This window comes from Castanea sativa, chromosome 8 (assembly GCF_040712315.1).
Source record: "Castanea sativa cultivar Marrone di Chiusa Pesio chromosome 8, ASM4071231v1".
NCBI lineage: Eukaryota > Viridiplantae > Streptophyta > Magnoliopsida > Fagales > Fagaceae > Castanea > Castanea sativa.
Genome location: NC_134020.1, coordinates 33,704,668 through 33,725,954, shown reverse-complemented (window position 1 = coordinate 33,725,954; position 21,287 = coordinate 33,704,668). Strand labels below are relative to the sequence as shown.

The window sequence follows — 21,287 nt, the reverse complement described above, 5'->3', positions numbered from 1 at the left end:
CTCTGTTTTCGTGTCATTGCTTTGGTTTTTTTAAATTTTTTTCATAATAATCATGATTTTTGTTTGGTTACTAAGAAATTGTAGGAATCAAATAATGAATAATTTTGGGGTTTAATTTAGTGTGTTTGGGATTCAAGAATCTTTATATAGCTGTTTTATTTGTTTTATTAGTTGGTTGGTGTCAATTTTTATTACTGTTTGGTCATGGTCACAATCTGAAGACTAACACAGCAGCAGTCTGTTTCAACTTTCAACAGCTTTTTTTTTTCTTTTTCTTCTAAAAAAAAAAAAAAAACTTTCAACGGCTTTTAATTTCTTTTCAGTTTTTTTTTTCACCCCTAATCATCAATGAACAATATTTTTTTTCCCCTAAACATCAATGATCCCCCCTAAAAAAAAAAAAAATCAATGATCAATGAACAAGAGAACAACCTAACATGCAATATATAATAAATAATTGGGACACTAGACAGTGTGTGTGTATGAGTGTGTGTGTGTGTGTGTATATACTATTCTTCACATCGCTGACTATTTCAAGCACTAGAACCCCAAAGCTATAAACATCTACTTTTTCAGTTAGTCTTCCTTGAGCAAGGTATTTAGGAGCCATGTAACCTCTTTTAAGCATTAACAAGAGAGCGTTTTTGTTAGTATAGTGAATGATTCAAAAGAATTCAAGTTCTAAATACCCGACTAGAAGTTATGAAGAATAAGAAGAGTACTATTAAATAAGCACACTTACAGTGTGCCAACAATGGCAGTGCTGATTTGTTTCTTTAGATTGCTGTTTTTTTTTTTTTTTTTTTCCTTTTTAAATTTTATTCCTATCTCTTTTGTGTTGTGGGTTTGTTTTTAGTATTTGGAGTGAATCTTATCCTCTGTGATTTCAATGACTATGTTTGACTCTGATTTCTTAGTGTAGTGCTGTGGTGTGGTAAATTGTTATGTTGCCTTTTTTTTCTACTTGATTTTTTTAGGATGTTCACAGCTAGATTACGAAACTAACTTATCACCGAGCTAGGCATGAGTAGATGGAATACACCAACTGTTATATAGTTTATTAAAGTATATTGGGCTGTTCATTTTCTGCAAAATACTGACGTTGTTGATTTCAGAAAAATTTATAAAGGGTAGCTTTGTGCAAATACTTGCAGGTTCTTCTAAAAATATTAGAACTGTTAGTTGTGTCCTAATTTGGTCTTAATATTTTATGGTCTTTCTAACTCAAAATTTTAAAGCTATGGACTTTTAGTTGCTCTTATTTTAATATTTTATGCTTTGTTGCCAGGATTGCATTAGTTGAAATTCAATTTCATTCCAGCCAAGCTAAATAGATTGTTGTAATGTTAGCTAATTGCGCAGGATGAGGTTATCTTCATTTTCGTGATTTCTCTTTTATGTACATTGTTACAACTTACAACATTATGTTCAAAATCCTAAATTCCTTGATGCCTATCTCTCTGTTTTTATGTCATTGCTTTGGTTTTTTTAAATTTTTTTCAATTTAGTGTGTTTGGGGTTCAAGAATCTTTATATAGCTGTTTTATTTGTTTTATTAGTTGGTTGGTGTCAATTTTTATTACTATTCAGTGTAGCTCAATTCTCCCTTCTAATTATTTCACATCCTCAGCGCTACTTTTTGTTATTTGAATTTGAATTAAAATCCGGATGTTTATTTTCTCTCTTTCAATGTTTTGGCCTCAACTTATAATCTTTGTTTTTCCTGCTTTACTAACATTATAATCTTTTCCAAATTGGAATTATTATATTCTTTGATTATTTACTGCCTTCTTGATTTATCATAATCCATTTTTAATGGGGGTGGCATCATGGGATTTAGCCCTTGAATATGTGTAGAAAAAAACATGTTTGTCGTTCAATAATGTTTGATTTCTTAGCATTTTATTTTTTCCAATGTTTGTAGGTTTTGGTGTTTTGGGCTGCTCTGAATAAGTATATGATTCCTAAAGTATTTTATTGGTGTTTGTAGGTTTTAGTTCTTGAGTTTTTATTGAAAATTTTGCTTCGCAACCCAATGAAGAGAGAAAAAGAAGGTAGTGGGCTGATTTTCTATTGATGAGTAATGGAATCTTAGGGATGTGCTTTAACAATACAACATTTTGAATCAAAAGGAGTAAAATATTAGGTTTTACTTACTCTACTATTAGTGGTTATATTTATTATATGTGTCCATTAAGTGTTGATTTCCTTAATAGGTTGTAGCTTTCTTTTAAGACTTTCTTAAATACTGTTTTGCTGCATTACTCAATCAAGGATTAAGGTTTGACTAACTTTTTCCCTAATTTCCTTTTGTTGATGACTACATGCTATATGCTATAAGAGATTACTAAATCAAAGTTTTTTTTTTTTTTTTTTTTATTTCAGTTTATCTAAAGTCTTTAACTTCTCATTCCCAATTACTTAATGCTACAAATGGTCCTCTCACTGATAAGACCATTTATTATACTTCAATAAGAGTTACTGAATTAATTTGAAAGGTCAAATTCTGCTTTCATTTTTACATAAGTGCCTATAGAGTGCAGAGTGACATGATTTGGAGGTAATAGGTTGTAGCTTAAGGGTTGATTTTCTTAATAGATTGTAGCTTTCTTTTAAGATTTTTTGTGTTGGCCTGTAATGATTTTTCCTAAGGGAATCTTGGCCTATATATATATATATTTTAATTATCAATATATATTTTCTGCTTCAATTTCGGAGTTTGGTGGGCTTAGACATCCCCAACTATAGAATTTGATGCTCTGAAAAACACTTTTATGGTGACATAGTACTTAATATTTAAAAATGCTTTTATTTGGTTCTCTTTTAAAAAAGCGCTTTGTTATTTCCTATTGGCTTTTCTTTCATATATGGCTGTTAGAGCCAATTTTGTGGTGCCATCTCTAATCACCTATGTTTTGTATTCTACGTTTTGTTAATAGTCATATTTGTAAGATGGATGTTTTAAAATCTGAATGTTTGGGGAGTACAGTTATTTTGTAATTTTTTGTAAATAAAATTTTTGGTTTTAAATGTTAATTACTGAGTTTTTGCAGATTGAACTGCATTTTCTCTGATCGCCTTTGTTGTTTTTCTTCTTGATATTTAATTTTACTATTCAGATGCCTCTATTTGTACTTTGCAAGTAAACTAAAATCTTTATTCATTAAGGAAGCAATTTTTTCCTTTTTTACTTGGCAAGTAAACTGAAATCTTGACTGTTTCTGCAGAAGTTTTCACTGTGGCATGCCACTTAGTACTTACCACACATAGGATATGTACTCTCACTTTTGCTGATTGGTATAGCTTTGAGTGTTATCTCAAAGCATAGCTAATATATGATCTGTCAATGTAGGTCTGTTAGCTAATGTATGAGCATAGCTAATGTTTTAAAAGTGTATCTCGAAATGTGAAGTTGTATATCTATTGTACAATTTTGTTATAATTTCCCTTTGACACTTGATTTGCTGTCATCTTTAACAGCATAATCTAATAACTTTTTTTTGGGGACCTAAATTCGAAGCAAAGAAATAGAAAGAGAATGTGTAATACAACTGTTAGAGAGAATAAGAAGGAAGAATAGCAACTACAGAATTCAATTTAATTTTCAGTTACTGTTTTCCATCCTACTTGTACTGCTGTTTTTGAAGAGTGATTGAAAATGTTGATCTTTGAAATCTGAAAGTGTAATGTTTTTTATACATTTAAACTTTTATTTTAATGGTAGATAAATGGTAGTAATCATTATTATTATTATTATTATTATTATTATTATTATTATTATTGTTGTTGTTGTTGTTGTTGTAATGACTAGACTCCGACCCACAGCCCACGATCGATAGATGAGGGCCCAACAAGCCTAACAACAATATATTTTGTAGAGAGTGGATTTTACAAGAGAGCGACTTAGCAAAACAAATACGAGGTTGGATTGACAAGATGCAAGCCAGTAAGAAAATACAATGTAAGAATTACACTTCTCTATCAAGTCCGAGGATCAAGTGTTCTTTTATTCACTCAAGTTTTTCTAAGTACAAGGTGTTCTTCCTTTTCTCTCAGATTAGATGCCCCATTTTTTGTGAGGGCCCTTTCCTTATATAGTCTTCTTCCTTTATCCCAACCTTACACTAGTTGATCTTATAGGTGATCTATTAGATGTTTGTCCCATCCAAAACCTCCTGGAAGCTTTGTGAATAGCTGTAAACTGAGATATCACTGTTTTAGATGTCATTTCCACATAAATGTGGCCAATTGGTTAGGTGTAGAGCATTTAATGTGGTGGTAGTTGTCTTCTTCTCAGAAATTTCTTCCTTTATTGTTGGCTTCTTTCCCTAAAGCTTATCCTCCAAAGAATGTTTACATCTTGCACACTATTCTCTAGGCGGCCGGGCTCCAACCTTCCACAATACTTTCCCGAGGAAGCTCGGATCATCGGGAGATACCACCAGCTCATTATTATCTTTCCTTATCCTTGGCCCATTGACCCCAACATTTTTTAATCCTTTTGATCATCCTCAGGCTCCTATATATCCTCGAGCGAGGCCCAAGGCCCAACACTCCTGCTCGGCTCAATTATTATTATTATTATTATTAGAACTTTCCAAGTGATTAGTTTAATGCAAGTAAGGATCACAATGGAGTAGGATAAGGTTGGATCAAGGTGCCCTACCCTATTGAGATGAAATGGGTTTGAGGTATTTTGTCATCCTTGACAAAGTAATTTTGATATTAATGAGGTAAAAAATGAAGGGAATGTGCAGTCATAAAAGTACTAAAAGTTATAGAAAATATCTTTTAAGGAATGGTAATAGAATATGTAATGTACCCAAAAAAAAAGTATAAATAAGATGTGTAAAAATATATATATTGAGCTCTAGTTAGCTCTAGGATTGCAAACAAGTAGAGTCAAAGGGGACTATTAAAAGTTTAGGATTCTTCATTTAATTTTATTTCAATCATGAGTCGAGTTCAAGTTCAATATCAATTGAGATTACATGTTCAATCTTAGTTCATTTTCTTCTAATTAAAGTAGTTTTTGACCCTTAAAGTTTCGGATTATTTCCATTTTGGCCTTTTATATTTCAAAATCTTCATTTTTCCCTTTTTATGTTTCATTTTGTTTTCTTATTAGTCTTGCATTTCATTTTCATTAGTGTTTTTTTTTTCCTATAATTGGAAGCTCATTCTCATTAGTAATATGATTGTTAAGTTCCCTCTATGTTTAACTATTTCATGAAATATTAGCTCTAAAATGTTGTGGGAATACACGGTTAGATAACTAATGAAAATGAGCAATATGTCCAACATGAAAAAAAAATCAAACATAAATGGTTAAAAAGAAAATTGTGAAACTTAAAAAACAAAAATGAAAATAATCATAAACTATAAAAGCCAAAAGTATATGTTATCTACATTTTATTTTATCAAACAAGATCGAACTTATTCATGAACTACTTAAATTAACTTACTCACTTCCCATATAAGAAACAAAAAAAACAAAAAAACATTACCTTAATTTTTTTCCAATTTATAAGAGAATGCTAATAACTAACAATTATGTTATAGTTAAAATTATATTATTTGAGTTAATTAGATAAAATCACATTCATTTATGAACTTATAAAAGTTCCATTCACCAACCTCCTACTGCTAAAAGTGGGGTGGGACTCAATTTGTCCCACCACTTTCAGGTTTGAATATACACTACTGTTAATTTATTTAAGTACTTCTCCCCTATTCCCGTGTGTGTGTTAAAATACTTAATATTTTCAACAAAAAAAAAATTGTCCCACTCTTGGGTTGTTCCCAAGCTCGTCCATAACCCTAGGCTTAAATGGGCCTTATTATTCTAATCTAACCAGCCCATTCTTAGAACCGGGCCCAATCATGTATTTGATGGCCTTTGAGGATCCATAGCTGTTCAATGCTAACTGAGTGACCACTGACCACCACCCCTAATCATACCAGAGTGTATGAAGCCAGCAAAAGCATTTCAATCAAATCTTCTTTTTTTCTTGTAGCTTTAAGACTGCTCAGTGTCCCATAAAGTTTATGTTTATATTGAATCAGACAGCACATACTCTATAAAGTTTACGCTTCTTATCAATGTATTTTAAAATTTCACTATCAACAACTTCATTGTTGAACAGTACATACGTTTTTACAGTGACATTGTTACACCATCTACAGCTCTAACTAATTAGTTTACCAAAAAAAATAAAAATGTAGTGAATAATGAAGAGTGAGACTTTACACAACATCAAGATCATAGCATCTCAGGTTCTAATACAATCTATTTTAGAAATGTTTTCTATCTAGGCACGATAGATGGAACGACTCCACTAACTAGTTCAATGCCAGATATCTCTGATGCATAAGAATCCTTCACTGTAGAGGATGATGATGGTGGAGTTGCAACCTTTTCAGCATTAGTGACCATAGGACCTACTGATATAATGTCGGAATCAGGCATCATATGCCATATACTTTCAAGTTCTCTAACCACCTCTGCCATTGAAGGTCTAGCATCTGTCTCATCTCCGCAACACTTGAGAGCCAAATTCAAAAATTTCACCACACATTTAGGAGGATAAGATCCCATTCGTCCATCAATGACCGAAAAGATCATGTCAGATTTACTCGCAACATTAACCTGAAACAAATAGAAACCATATAAAAACTATAAGAAACCATTTTATTACCCAAATTTAAGCAGCTGCATCTACAGGATTAAATAATATGATCATTATGCCAAAATGATCATAAATGTTATACAAGTAAATGAATGTTTCGCATAAGGACAGAAGTGAAGTTTTTTTTTTAATATTTCAGGGTTTGAAGTTAAAACTGATACTTGCAAATGAGGATATCTCTCATCTTTACGTCTAGAATAAAATGACATATGACAAGAAGAAGAGAAGAGAGAGAGACTAACTAAAAGCTGTCATCTTTATTCTACACAATAAAACAAATCACGGAAGAACAATTTTCCCTTTCATGCCTAAGCACCTGATGCACCATTAGGCCCCATCAAATCCAAGACAAACAAGTCTATAAGGTTTTACCTCTCTAACAATGTTTTTTCCATGTGAGATTGGTTGCTTCCCAGTCAAGAGTTCAAGAAAAACAACACCAAGGCTATAAACATCACTCTTGTCTGTCAATTTACGAGTTAAGAAATACTCCGGATCAAGGTAACCCTGCAAATTTAATCCAAAGAATGAAAGAAAAAGAAAATAGGCATCAGTTACATCTCAAACAACATACTACTAAGTCTATTTCACAGAGTTTGAGTTACATTTTTTTTTTTTTAATAATAAAAAAGGTATAAATTTACAATTTAAAAAAAATGGTTAGTTCCAAAAAAACCACCCTAAATTATGGGGATTGCCGATGACCTATAGCTCAACTGGCAGTTCCGTGTCCCACAATAATGAGATGGAAGGTGAGGTTGTGGATTCAAGACTTATTGGGACCGTGTAACTTACCAATATATATATCTATATATATATATATATATATATATATATATATATATATATTATATATATGGGGAATCTTGCGCTTTGCACCCTGTTAAAGAGTTTATATTGTATAGGTGGTACCCTTGCATTGTGTTGAATCCTTCCAGATTAGTCTGAAGTATCCCTCACCAGCTATCATATTGTCTAGAATATTCTCTATTCCTTGTAACCAACTCTCACATATATAGGATTCAAAAAAAAAAAAAACTCATATACATACATATATATATATATATATATATATATATATGGAATATAGTGGATGAAGGCTATAAAAGATTTTTAGCTTTTCTTTTTGAACCTCTCTCATTTAATTCATTTCTAATACTTCCCTAACATGGAATCAAGCTATCAGTTCCTCTTTTTGGCACAGTAGTTTCAACCAAATTTTCAAAGTTTGTGATGTGCAAGTATCCCATAGTTTAGGGTGGTTTTCTGCAATCTACCCTTACACAAAAATGGAAATGAACAACACTATTATCAATTCATTTTTATTGTTTTTCCAAGAAGAGTCAGTAGCCCAGGCTAGATTGTCAAGTGTTGAATCATATGAAACTTATAGGCAGTTAAAATGTGGCACTTGTGCCACAACTAGAGAACACTGATAAGAATTCACTCATCAACCTAGAAAAATATGAAGTTTATAATTCTATTAGTTAAACATCAACTATAAGAGTCTTACTGGTGTCCCCTTAACAACTGTTGATACATGAGTAGGCACCGTCCCTTCAATATCTGGAACTGGGGCAAGTCGTGAAAGTCCAAAATCAGCAACTTTTGCCATATACTTGGAGTCCAATAATATGTTGCTGGCCTTGATATCTCGGTGAAATACTGGAGGATCAGCTTCAGTATGTAGGTAGAGGATGCCCTTAGCCGATCCTAGGGCGATTCTCAATCTCATAGCAAAACTCAGAGGTTCTTTACACTTGGCTGTATTATTGCACACACGAACCCCTAATAAGCTCATTAGAATGGATATAGAATTTGAAAGTAAAAAAGTTACATTTAGCTATAAAATATATAAATAAAACGGAATTTGTTTTTTTGGTGGTGGTGGTGGTGGTGGGGAGGGGGAGAAAGTGTATTGTTGCAAGTTATATATTGCAATCATTCGCAATGAGGAACACCTAGAAAATACTATAGTGAGATCAATAAAAGGCAAGTTTAGAGAATGATTATAAGGTGTACCAGAAAGGTGATCCCTCAGAGTACCATTTGACATAAACTCATAGACCAACATCTGCATGCAAAACAATACTTACATGAAGCTCCTCCGAAGAAAAATTTTCAAAACAAATTAAGCAATAGTGAGAAAGAAAAGCTAGTCCCCAGGGTGTGAAAGCCAAACAATTTTGCAGGAGCAACAGACCGCTCATGAAGAAGAAAAACTATATTCTCCCAAGTTCACTACGAAATCAGATATTTAAGTCTTTTATGCATTTCTTAGAGCCAAAATAATCCTTACTTTATGAAGAACTGTCTATGCTTCTACATTATTAAGCAACTAATTTGGCAGAATCTCATTTGTAATGTCTCTAAACCGAATTTGATTTCTTCCATTGTTTGCATATTCAAAGCAGCTATGTACACGGTTTTACATCTTTCACTTCTTCTTTTTAACTCTTACAGCTCATTTGGCGTAATTGCATCAACTTCCTAAGTAGATGGGAATCATCTCCTTGTGTATCCAAGAAGATTGGTGGATAATCCAATCTTTTATTCATTATGTATATGGGTTAGGTTCAAGTTATATCTAGTGTAACTTTAACTCTTTAAGCAATCCTACACCACTCAATATTTATTTCATTTGATGCGAATTTTGACAAATCCGCCATTAGATTACTAGATGTTTAAATTTCAAGTTTTTGTATATTAAAATTATGCATAAAAGATGAGTTTACAAATCGAATAGAAAATAACATCCAATTGGCTTGAAATTTGAAATAAGTGTTAAGAACATAGAAAACATGTATATATAAATTCAAGATTAGAAAAGTACTTGTTCACCGTCTTCATCACAATACCCAATCAAAGACACAAGGTTTCGATGATGTAATCTTGATAACAATTTTATCTCTGTCAAGAACTCTTTTTCACCCTGTAAAGATCCCTCTTGTGCACGTTTTATGGCCACAACTACACCATCAGGTAGAATGCCTTTATAAACCTTACCATACCCTCCTTGGCCAACCTCAGTGGAGTTGTCAAAATTGTTTGTAGCTACAGCCATTTCTCTATAAGTGAAATCCTTTACACCATCAATTTTTATGGAGCTCATAGAGGCTGCATATTTAATAAGACCAATGTTAAAAATAAAAACATAGAGATAAGTGCTACATAAAAAGGTGCAGTGCCATTTAAAAAAAAAATACCTGATAGAATTATGTATTGATTATCATAGGATTTTATTTATACTCACACAGACACACACACACATACTATTGCATCTTACTAGTCAACTAAAATGCACGAACACAGGTACAGATATAGGTGCGGGTATCACATGATAACACCACAATTTTTGAAAAACTAAGACACGGGTTCGACGGAACATGTCTATTAAATAATTATTAAATATATTTTTATTATTAAGCATATATTTTTCATATAATGTTAAATATATATCAAATTAAGAGTAATCTATCTATATATTACTAAGGCTGCGTTTGTTTCGGTGTAAATTAATTTCCGAGTGTAAAATAATTTCAGGAAAAGAAAATATTTTCTAGTGTTTGGTTGCATTTTAAAAATTATATTAGAAAATAATTTCAAGTGTTTGGTAACATTATGAAAATGCAAATTTTCTACTAATTTCTCACATTTTCTAAGTCATTTTCCCAACTTCCAAACAAATTTTATAATATAAAATTGCAATACATCAACTGTTAGGCAAAAAAAAATAAAAAACACTATTCCCACATAAATCATTCAGTCAAACTAAGAGAGGGAGGAGGAAGAGATCTCACATCGAAAATCTGGTCCGATCTCACAGCGCGATCTCACAGCGCGATCTCACGGCGCGAGTTCTATGGCGCCTCGATCTCGCCAGTGCGCAGTTGACGGTGCGATCTCGCGCCTCGATCTCATTCACGCAAGCTTGACGACGTGAGTTCTATGGCGCCTCGATCTCGCTGGTGTGCAGTCGACAGCGCGATCTCGTGGGCACCAGCTCGACGGCGGGGCTTTGGGTTGAGGACGACGATCTAAGCTTCACCGGCGTGATCTGACCGGAGTCAACGATCTCCCTCTAGCTCTCTCTCTCTCTTTTCTGATGTGACTACCGTTGCTCTCTCTCTCTCTCCTTTTCTATTTTCAATCTGGAAAATTGTATTTGAAGGTAAAATAGAAACGGAAATTGATTTACAGCTGGGGAGGGTTATTTTTCGGTCAACGTGGAAGTGATTTTTAGTTTGACCAAATTTTCCGTTGAACCAAACATACGCAAATGCGGAAAATATTTTTTGAAATTGATTTACCGTCCAACCAAACGCAGCCTAAAAGTTAAAGCGTAGCGTATAATGCTACTGTGCTCACGTTGAGCCACGTCAACGTCCACGTCCACATAATTAATTTTTTCTTTCCATTTTCTTACAATTATTTTTTATTTTTTTATTTCATATTTATACTTCTCCAACCTTTCTCCCTCCCATACATTTTCATCTTTCCACTACTTCTCCAACATTTCTCCTTCCCTCACCTTCTCATCTCCCCACTACCCTCCACATTAATATCATTCTTCATCTTTCTCTTCATCTCCTCTATTTTTGTCTCTTCTTATTCATACCCTCTTACTATAAATTTGTCACTATCTATTTCATTCTATGCATAGTTTTTCCTTAAAAAAAAAAAGGTTCTCTCTCTCTCTCTCTCTCACACTCAATTTTTGGATGGATTTTTTTTTTTTTTTTCTTGCATCTTCGCTTTAGGTTAATAATTTTTTATATTCTTTAATTTACTTTAGTTTAATGCTATTCAATTTTGTTTTTTTTTTAATTGTTGTGTTTTTTTTTCTCTCTTTGATTGTTAAATGTTATCCTATTGCATTATAAAGGATTAAATATAAAAATATTGTGGGGGGTAAGATTTATAAAATAAACAAATGGGTCGTGGGTTTGATCAATTGGTACCAGTTTGTTTTTGTCATTGGGCCCCTAAGCCCACGGGTCAGCCTACACTACAGACATCCGAGGAACCGTCCGAGGATGAATGTCTCCTCGAATTGGCCCGGCGAACACCCTGGGATTTGCCAAGAAGATTAAAGGCAGAGTTCTGGAAAAACGATTGGGTAAGAGGGGATCCAAGTACCCTCTAGATGCAACGGTGTGATAGAAATATCTGAGAAAAAGGCTTCTACCTCCACATTAAAGACTCTGTACCTACCTCCCTGGCTGCATTAATGGGGAAATGACCCCTGAACAGTAGAATTCAACTTTCTTGTTATTATTTAAAGACTTCAAGAAGGTGGTGGAAGAGGGAGGTATCAAAAGGATCAGATTTGTGTACACATGGAATAATAGGGAAGAAGGAGTATTTAAGAAGAGAAGAGAGGAAAGAAAAGGGGGTTGGTCGGTTAGCTAAAAAAGAAGAAAGAACTGTAATTTTTGGCATAGAAAGAGAAGCAATATACAAATCGTCATCGGCTTACGTTCGAGGAGGTTCCCTTGTCATATTTGTTTATCATTTGCAAAGATTGTGACATTCTAGCCTGCTTATCAAGTTTCCAATACCCCTAAACTAGATTTGAAACCCACACTCTACAAATCTTATTGTTTAAGACTCGTTGGGCCTGAGCCCACGTCTATCTTTGGGTCCAGGTGCAATTGTGCGCTTACAAATATAATATTATCTTACTATATAGCATGATTTGGATAATTTAATTTGATAGTTATTATAATTTGAAAGCATGATTTTTATAGTGATCAATTTAGATGTTAAACTATGAGACTTTAATCATTTGTTTATTTTTTAATCCTTTGTTGTGAACAAAGTAATCTTAATAATTGTATTAGAAGTACTCTATAATGCCATTTATTTAGAGAAAAGTAAAGGTTGGCTAAACAATAATTATTGGATGAGAGACAAATTTTATCTTTCACAATTTTACTTTAATTATTATTATTATTATTATTATTATTATTATTATTATTATACAACGATGCATAAAAATTTAATTCTTAGATTTTGCTAATAATTGTTTATTTGATAATATGTTTTGGATGGCCAAAATTACAATTTCTACAAAGAAAATAACCTTAGTAGATTATAAATAACAAATTGTTTTCCTAATTGGTCCAATTAATCATAGCTAAGTTTTATTAATTTTTTTAGTTACTTTTTTCAGTGTTTTGGATTGTAGGCAGAAAAAATAAGTATGAGAAAGTTTGTTTAAAACTAAAATAATAATTTTCAAATTTTATATTCTTTTTAATGATTCACAAAATGTTATAAATAAATTTTATTAAAAAATAAATATTTTTGTTAATTTGCCTTTTGAATTTCTGAGAAAAATTGTATTTTTTTCATTTTAGTATGAGAAAAATTATTGAATTTATAATTTATGATTGTTTCTATATTACATTTATGATTATTTTTTATAATAAATAAAAATATAATTACAAAATACATTACTCTTTATTAAATTAGTTTAAATTGTATAAAAAATTTAATAAAACTACCATAAAAATAATTATCATGCGCAACGCGCAGGTTCGCGGCTAGTAATGGATAATATTGAAAATCCATGACCATTAAAGGATGTTTAGAAATTAGAATTCAAATCAAGAATAAAGATATTTATTAATTTTCAAATGCACTAGTGCTGTTCAAAGCATAAATTCTCTCTTTGTTTTGTGAAAGAGTATTTGATTCCTCTTGTTCTTGTGTCTCAGCCATGTGCTTCATTTTTTAAGGGATACTGCTGGGACACACATGCAAAAGTGCCCCACACAATGCAAGTGTCCTACACAAGTACTGCATTCCAAATGAAGTGCCTAGTCAACAACATTTTTAACATTGTGATGATGTCCCAATTCAATTGATTGTGTGATATGTGTGGGTGTGTGATGAGTCCCACATTAGACATATACTAGGTTAAACTGGGCTTTATTAACAACAAGAAGGAGCCTCAATTGTGACTAGTCCTTTTGAGGTATAGTGCAGATGTGGCTAGCGCAAATGTAACTAGCACTTTTCATTGGGTCGTTACAAACATAGTTGCTAACTGGATTTTCTTCAACTTAAACATGGTTTGAGCCAGTATGCAACCATGTCCTATGCTAATTTATCTTTAACCTTTTTTCAACTCTATATGATGCTTCTAATCACAGGCCAGTCCAAAATTGACTGAATCTCGCCCAACATCATTAGCTGAGATAGGGCTAAGATATTGACCAAGCTCAGGCTGAGGCCTCTGTAATTGGACTAGTATCACCCCGGCCCAATTGACAGGCCTAAATTCAGGGTGTACGATAAAAACAATTACAGGAAAAGTAAAAAATCGTGACATATCTACCGGGTACCCCTAACTTCATAAAAATAAGATACTCACAATGGCGTCTTCTTGAAAACGCATGGTAATTCCTCACATGCATTCTCAGTATCAGAAGAGTAACAACTGCAGACAATGCAACTGCACCTGCAATGATTCCCAATACTAGGCCAGCCAATGCACCTTTGCTTAAACCAGAACTTGGAGAGTTGGCATCATCTGTGACATTAGTGAGAACTATCAGCACAAACAAAATCAAAGCTTTGCAACAAAATTCATCTCATATATGAATACACAAAATAAGGCTTGTGACTGAGTTATAGTTCATCCATCTTTGGGGTCAAGTCATAAGTGATGGTGTGAATTTGAAGCTGGCTTCTTGATCAATATAGAACACAACTTAATTGCCAGGAAAATTAACAATCATCTTGATCCGAGCATTGAAGCTATTTACTTATGTGCTAATCAACTATATCTGTTATTCCACAGAACTTAGCATCACCATGGTGAAAGCATTAAACTGGAGACCAAGCCTTTCTTCAACATTGTTCACAACAAAAGAAAAGGTGATCTCCACTCAAATGTGCCCCCCACAGATATTCCCACAAGTTACTCAGACAAATCAACAACAGAGAATAATGCCACAAGCTTAAGTGGTCTTCAAGTATAGAAGACTTCAAGGTGTAGGTCAAATACATTAGAGAAGAAAGCTGTACATTACTCAACAGCTAAATAAGCATTAGTTCCCACTCAAGAAAGCTCTGTTGCAAAAAATATCAAATAAGGGTTTTGAGACGAACCATATTTATAGAAGCCCAGTATAGGAAAGCTGATAAGTTCAGCAGGTCCAAAAAGGTCATTATTGTGAATTTTCCATGATGTGAATACATCAAAGATTCGCTGAACCTCGCTCTTATTGAAGGTAGGAGCATTGTTTACAGAATCAGATAAAGGAAAGAACTTCAATTGCATTCCCAATCGAGGTCCTTCTTCCCATGTAAATGAATCAATGTACAGCTGATAAAGAGATAACTCAAGACGAGATGTCAGGAACTCCTCAAAATCATTTCTGTACGGACGAAAATCTGAGAATGTGGGACTTTTCAACCGATATCCAACAAACAAAGGAAGAGCACAGAAACAAACTACTGGAGATGTAGGGGAATATTCGTAAGAGGATGGGCATGCTTGAGCCAGAACCGGACAAACAGAAGTGGTATTTGTTGAACTCTGACTGTTTTTGTCTTCCTCAATTTCAGGTCTACAGAACTGGGCTAGGTTGGAGTTCAAGCATAAGGGATTCTCTTGAAGCCTGAGAGTTAAAAATGAGAATTAATCACATCAATGTGCTATGTAGGTTACACGTTGCAAAACTAAAATTAAAAAGATCACATCCACAATCCTTTACCAAGTATTTACATTTTGAAGATGCATTTCATCACACATGATGTTCTATATGAAACTAATCAGGAAGCAAAAATTGGGGAGGTATAGAAGCAAACCAGACAGAAACATTTGGAGGTAGATAAGTAGTGCCACTGATATTTGCAAGATTATTATTCTGCAACTCCCTGTAGTACCAAAGGGAAAAAGGCAATATCTTAGACAATCCAGTATGAGAGTAAATTTAATAGTCAACCCGGGAGGTTAAACTTTGAATTTTACAAAAGGCCATGCTGTAATCAGAAAAAGGAATCAACTTTTTTTTTTTTACCATTACAAGGAAAAGATGGTTGAGAGAATGAACAGATGCACACAACCATACCAAAATATGATGACACTTCTAAACAAGGAAATAGCAACATTGTCATTCAGGTCTTACACTGTAAATTTCCCCATTCCATTAAAAGTCCTATTTTGCCAAATGAAGGATGGAACAGAGCCACTTAATGAATTGTTTGCAATCGACCTGCCATGGGGAATAATTTACCAAATAAATCCAATTATTTTATTGACAGTTTAATTTATTGACTGATATTAACTAGTAACTTTAAAATATAATGGTTGAGATAAGTGGAAACTCAAATTTAAATTAATACAAAATAATTTACAATAACAATGAACCATAGAACTAAACACAAAAGGAGGAATAAGCAAGGGAGACTACTCACAGTCTTTGGAGACGAGGAAGATAAGAAAAGTTGGTGGGAATTGTTCCAGAAATATGGTTGTGGGATAACAAGCTGAATATTGCTCAAATAGTAGACAACAAAAGTCAAGGGAATTGCTGTTATAAGTTGTCTTGAAATATTTCGCAATAACTAGGAATTAAATTCAAACAACGTGAAAAAAAAATACAAAATTTGACATCTCATTCAGAAGATAAAAATCTTACATAGTCGTGATATTCTCAAAAAACCTATCTGAAGGTATGGTTCCATTTAGCTGATTTGAACTGAGGTCTCTGAAATTTATGCAAAGTAAAACATAAAGAAAGTATAAGTAGCTATCGGAGTTTTTAGATAAAGAAAAGAGAAAATTCCATACAGCCTGGTCCATCTATTTTTCAGATTTAAAAGCCATAAGTGATCATCCCAGAATGACTCTTAAAAGGACAAATAAAAATAAAGAAACTTACAGATAATAAAGGCTTGGTATTTGGCTAAAATCAGGAATTGGTCCTTGCAAACTGCAGTTCCTAAGGCTCCTGGAAAATCCAACCAAAACACAAATATAATAAATCTTGAATATCACGCAACATGTGAATGTGTTTACTCCTTAATTGCCATCTTGTAAGCATATAAAGCTTCTAAGTTAATGAAAGTTCTGTGATATCTAATTAAGATAATCTAGCTTCTTTACAACTTGAGAAATGCAAAGAAGTACATTCATGCCACCTTAGTTGGATTAAACCAACAACACTTCTAAGTTGAGTAACTTCCCGTTTGTATTCCATTTCAATTTCCAATGAGCCATAGCTCAACTGGCACTTTCTTCTCTCCTAATATTGGGCTGGAGGGTGAAGTTGTAAATTCAAGACCAACCGTGTGTGTGTGTTAGTGTCAATAATTTTAAAAAAAAAAAAAAAAAGCAAATTACAACTTACTCACTTGTGGTTTGGCCAAAATTTAAGTTGCCTATTTGTGGTCTAAAATTTAACACTTTACCTACCTAAGGTTAACTCAGTTAGAGTTCTATGACCCACTTTTGTTAAAAACATGGCTAAATATGTAATTTTACTCCACTTTTATGTCTATCTCCTCCAAAAACACAAAAAACATAAAATACAAAATCCAATAAGATCAAAAAGAATCCAACGGAACACTTGCATCATGGGATTTCACACCACAGGTAGGCAACTTAAATTTCAGCCAAACCTTAGAGGGGTAAAGTGTCAAATTTCAAGTAACAGGTAAGCAACTTAAATTTCAGTCAAATCACGGGTCTGTAAGTTGTAATTTATGCTAAAAAAAAAGTATTCCTTTTCAATCAATGTTAAAATAATTTATGTATTTTCCCAACAAAATGCAAACTACTCTGTCTATTTTATAGTACTTCTTATCTTGTTGGTATTTTCCTCTTTATTATAGTTTTGCATTTTAGGTGGAGGGAAGAGCTTCTTTAATCATTAGCCAAACATTGATAGAGTAGTTTACATTGATCCTTACACTCACTCTCTCTCTCTCTCTCTCTCTCTCTCTCTCTCTCTCTAGCACCTTGCCCACATTTACTTAAGGAACATAGTTACAAACATACAATAATAATATGAACTTACAACTTCAGCAATTTAGACATCTTGCTATAAGAAGCTGGAATTGTAGTCCCATTGAAGTTATTGTTATCAAATTGACTGCGAAACAAAGTAAATGAAAGTATCAAGAAACTTGAAACAAGATTACTAGAGTAATGTCACACTGTAGAGAAAGGAAAATTTAGAAATTATAGCCTTGTTCAAGATGAAAAGCAAAAGAAAAAGAAAAGGAAAATATATTCACAAACTTTAAATGTAAAGAAAATTATGTGTAAACATAAATATATTTATGTTCTAGGAAAGTGAAAACCATACAGTATCTGCAAATTTGGCAGTTCGGAGAACTCTGGTGGAAGATACCCTGATAAGTTGTTATTATCAAGAAGGCTGCAGGTGCCAAGTTGAAGGTCTTCAATGGTCATACAGATGACTCGTATGAAATTTAAGAAAATGACCAAATACTTACAAGTGAATAAGACTCGGTAATCTGGATAGCTCAGGCGGGATTTGCCCACTGATCGAATTGTTGTTCATGTGACTGCTCATAAAAAAGAGAAGTAGAAGGGTTAGTTATTGTAGAACTGATTTTAGACAGTATAGCATCAGAAGCACACTCACAAGTGCTTTGTTTTGTTCAAGTTTGCAAATGATTTAGGTACTGGTCCTGATATATGGTTTTCGTCAATTTGTATTCTGTCCAAGTTTGGAAAATAACCAAGCTCTTCAGGTAAGGAACCTGTTAATTGGTTTCCATTTAAAAGCCTGGAAACACAGAATATTATAAATGGAATTAGAGACAAAGAAATTGTACTGCAGCTTTACAATATTAAAATATCATGTATTCAGAAAAGCACCAAAATATAAAGTAAATTAGTTCCGAATCTTCAGATACAAGGATTATCTCTTGTATCAGAATTCAAAGGATCTAAAATGCACAAACTTGTAGCATATCTGCATTTCTTAATGCTGTAAGCATGTAATCCTGTGATAACAATATTGAGTGTCTAACCTATCCAACAGAGAACTGCTCAACTTACAAGAGTTCCAAAGTCATAATATTGCCTATCTCCTTAGGTATACTCCCACTTATGTTATTCCACATAAAATCCCTTCAACAGAGTAGACAGAAAAATATATCAGTAGGATAAGTAAATAGTAATATAGAATGCTACCATGGGATTCCAGAATATTGAGTGAAAGAGGTCTCCGGAAACTGTGATACAGATAAAGATATTTGTATCACAAAAATTATTCTTCAGATATCCTTTGCCTTACAATATTGTCAAATTTGATAAGCGGCCAATCTCTGGTGATAAAGTTCCTGACAAATTCATACTTAGTAGTTGCCTGCAGAGAAGCAGCCCAAAACAAAATTATTAAAGCACCATTGCTAAGTCTTCATAAGAAGAGCCTACATGCAATTAATAGCCAAGTCTTGTCAAAGCTTGATAGTTTTATATGCGAACTTGTGACTAGCGACAAAATCTATTATAATGCTAAGCATGAGATAACAATTGTGTTTGTAGGCAATAAATAATAATAAATTAATAGTTATTAATTTTCTTCACAAATGAAAAGAACATGAAGATAGATTTTAAACTCATTAGGAGATACGGGTGACCATTGGGAAACATGTGGATAATAGATCCCATCCTAATAAATTTCTTTTAATTTCAAACGAACAATATAATCAAGGAAGTTTGTTCCATGCACCAAATAAAATGAGTAGATATCAAAGTGGAATAATATTCATCTCATCATATGCAGGGGACAAAATAAACGAAGTGAAAAAAGTGTTCTAAGTGAAAGAAAATATGCAGCATTATTCATGTCAATAGTGCTTTCTGATAAAAATAAAAATCAGTAAAGGTTAAAATCATACAATCGTTGAACGTGTAGATATCCATCGTCTAAAGGTGTATTGTTGCAGAAAACTCCGGTCCAAGTTGATGTACATGGGTCTTCTTGATCCCAATCACTCAGATTCCCATTGGGATCTATCAAACTGCTCTTGATGGCCTGCAAAGCCTTCACTGCAAATTAATACAAATGTTAATCACCATTTCATCAACATGATTGCTGGTCCTTCTGTTTCTATAATTCTAGAATCAGGGTATCTGCATACTGCATTAAAGGAACGCAATGCTATCTTAAAAACATGCATCAAAGTTATTAACAGCCTCAAGTTTTGAGCACACCCAATTGATGAATCAAACAATAACTCCAACCTAACTATATGCAATACTAACCACTCCTAACTTGGGGGAAGCGAACATGAGTAATTGTTTCAGAAAGCACGCATGTGAGAAATCTAAACAAGCATCCTCCTGAGCACTTAATTTTGCAAAAGAAGCTTGTGAATCATGAAATGCAAAAGAACAGAAAACTAAAGCAAAATCACCTTCTTCGGGGCTGGTAACCGGTTCCTGAGCTCCAATAAGCAGTGAAGAACAACACAACCATGCAACAATAAATAATCCACACGTCCAGACTCTTGAAAGATGCATCCCACTAACACAAGGAACCCCAGAACTCTAAAAATCCTCCAAGTACCCAATACTACAAATTGTGGGAAATATCCAAGTACTCCACCTGATAATAAAAAACAACCATCAAAGTTCACACATTTAAAATTCTAAAGCAGTTCAATATATCCAAAACAAACAACCCAAGAGAAGAATAAAATAGCATAAGAGAATTACTCAAGATTGAGATGAAACAAAGAAGACAGCAAATTGAGCAATTTAAGGTTGACCCAATATATATATATATATATATATATATATATATATATATATATATATATAGAGAGAGAGAGAGAGAGAGAGAGAGAGAGAGAGAGAGAGGTATATGTCCGTACCAGATACTAGATTAAGATAGAATCGGTTGAAAAAATCAGAACAAGGCAAGTAGACAAGAAAGAAAAGCTGCAACTGAATAATAACCAGAGAATACACATGTTTGAAAAAGGAAACCTTGACATTAGTAGCGGTAGCTTCTTCCTGACCAGGTCGCCATGATAAGGAACACCCAAGTTGTTGGTGACGTTGGTGATCACACCCATCTCTTTCACAAACCGAGATTTTTAAGTTTTTGGGTTGTTGAATTTAAATATAGACCCAAAAGAGGAAGGTCACTGACTATGACTCGGCAACAGAGAGAGGTCCCATTGCAGTTGTGGGGACTATAAAAAATAATTTTTTTTTAAAAAAAAAAGCCAGCAATCTCAGTCATCAAAGTGGTTGAGGCCGCAATGCACCGTCACAGAGCAGAATCCATCACCATCAAAAGTTTCCTTTTTTGCTTTTCAAGGTAATGGTGGAGTGATGGGGGACGAGACTTTGAGCTCGATCATGAATGGGTTTAGCCACTTAAACCCATTCAAGATCGATTAGTAAAGTAAGTATTTGTTTAGTAATTGTGATTTTCAGGATTTTTTTTTTTTTTTTTTTTTTTTTGCTTTCCCAGAAAACAACAGTAAAAAACGAGAGGGAAAGTGATTTTTTTTTAAAGAAGATTTTAAGTTTTATAACAAGGTGAAAAATACATTTGTGTCCCTAAAAATCAAAAATAAAAATTCATTATC

At 33.2% G+C, this 21,287-nt stretch overlaps 1 protein-coding gene across 4 annotated transcripts; it reads right to left on the bottom strand.

Moving 5' to 3' along the window:
* Window positions 1-6,077: 6,077 nt before the first annotated feature.
* On the bottom strand, window positions 6,078-20,774 carry LOC142607942 (putative LRR receptor-like serine/threonine-protein kinase At1g06840). Of its 4 annotated transcripts, none has more exons than XM_075779630.1 (21): window positions 20,677-20,774; window positions 20,103-20,293; window positions 19,584-19,734; window positions 18,977-19,048; window positions 18,739-18,810; window positions 18,320-18,463; window positions 18,168-18,239; window positions 18,017-18,088; window positions 17,726-17,800; window positions 16,589-16,657; window positions 16,346-16,414; window positions 16,122-16,193; window positions 15,833-15,919; window positions 15,513-15,581; window positions 14,811-15,322; window positions 14,071-14,229; window positions 9,523-9,806; window positions 8,712-8,763; window positions 8,203-8,477; window positions 7,062-7,196; window positions 6,078-6,649 (listed from the first exon to the last, which is right to left on the bottom strand). In XM_075779630.1, the coding sequence occupies exons 2-21, from the start codon at window positions 20,206-20,208 to the stop codon at window positions 6,308-6,310; spliced, it is 2,889 nt and encodes a 962-aa protein (XP_075635745.1). In that variant the 5' UTR covers window positions 20,209-20,293; window positions 20,677-20,774; the 3' UTR covers window positions 6,078-6,307. The 4 variants fall into 4 exon arrangements, with proteins under 4 accessions (XP_075635745.1, XP_075635746.1, XP_075635747.1 ...); XM_075779631.1 differs by having other exon boundaries at window positions 20,562-20,689; XM_075779632.1 differs by lacking the exon at window positions 20,677-20,774 and adding an exon at window positions 20,404-20,435.
* Window positions 20,775-21,287: the final 513 nt, after the last annotated feature.

Bases quoted from the DNA above. Each gene is read 5' to 3' on its own strand.
- LOC142607942 (XM_075779630.1), bottom strand. From the start codon at position 20,208: ATGCATCTTTCAAGAGTCTGGACGTGTGGATTATTTATTGTTGCATGG. The intron at 19,735-20,102 runs GTGATTTTGCTT...ATTAATTTGCAG, and splicing joins GGTTACCAGCCCCGAAGAAG to TGAAGGCTTTGCAGGCCATC. The intron at 8,764-9,522 runs GTACTTTTCTAA...TTTTGCATGCAG, and splicing joins GTGATGAAGACGGTGAACAA to ATGTTGGTCTATGAGTTTAT.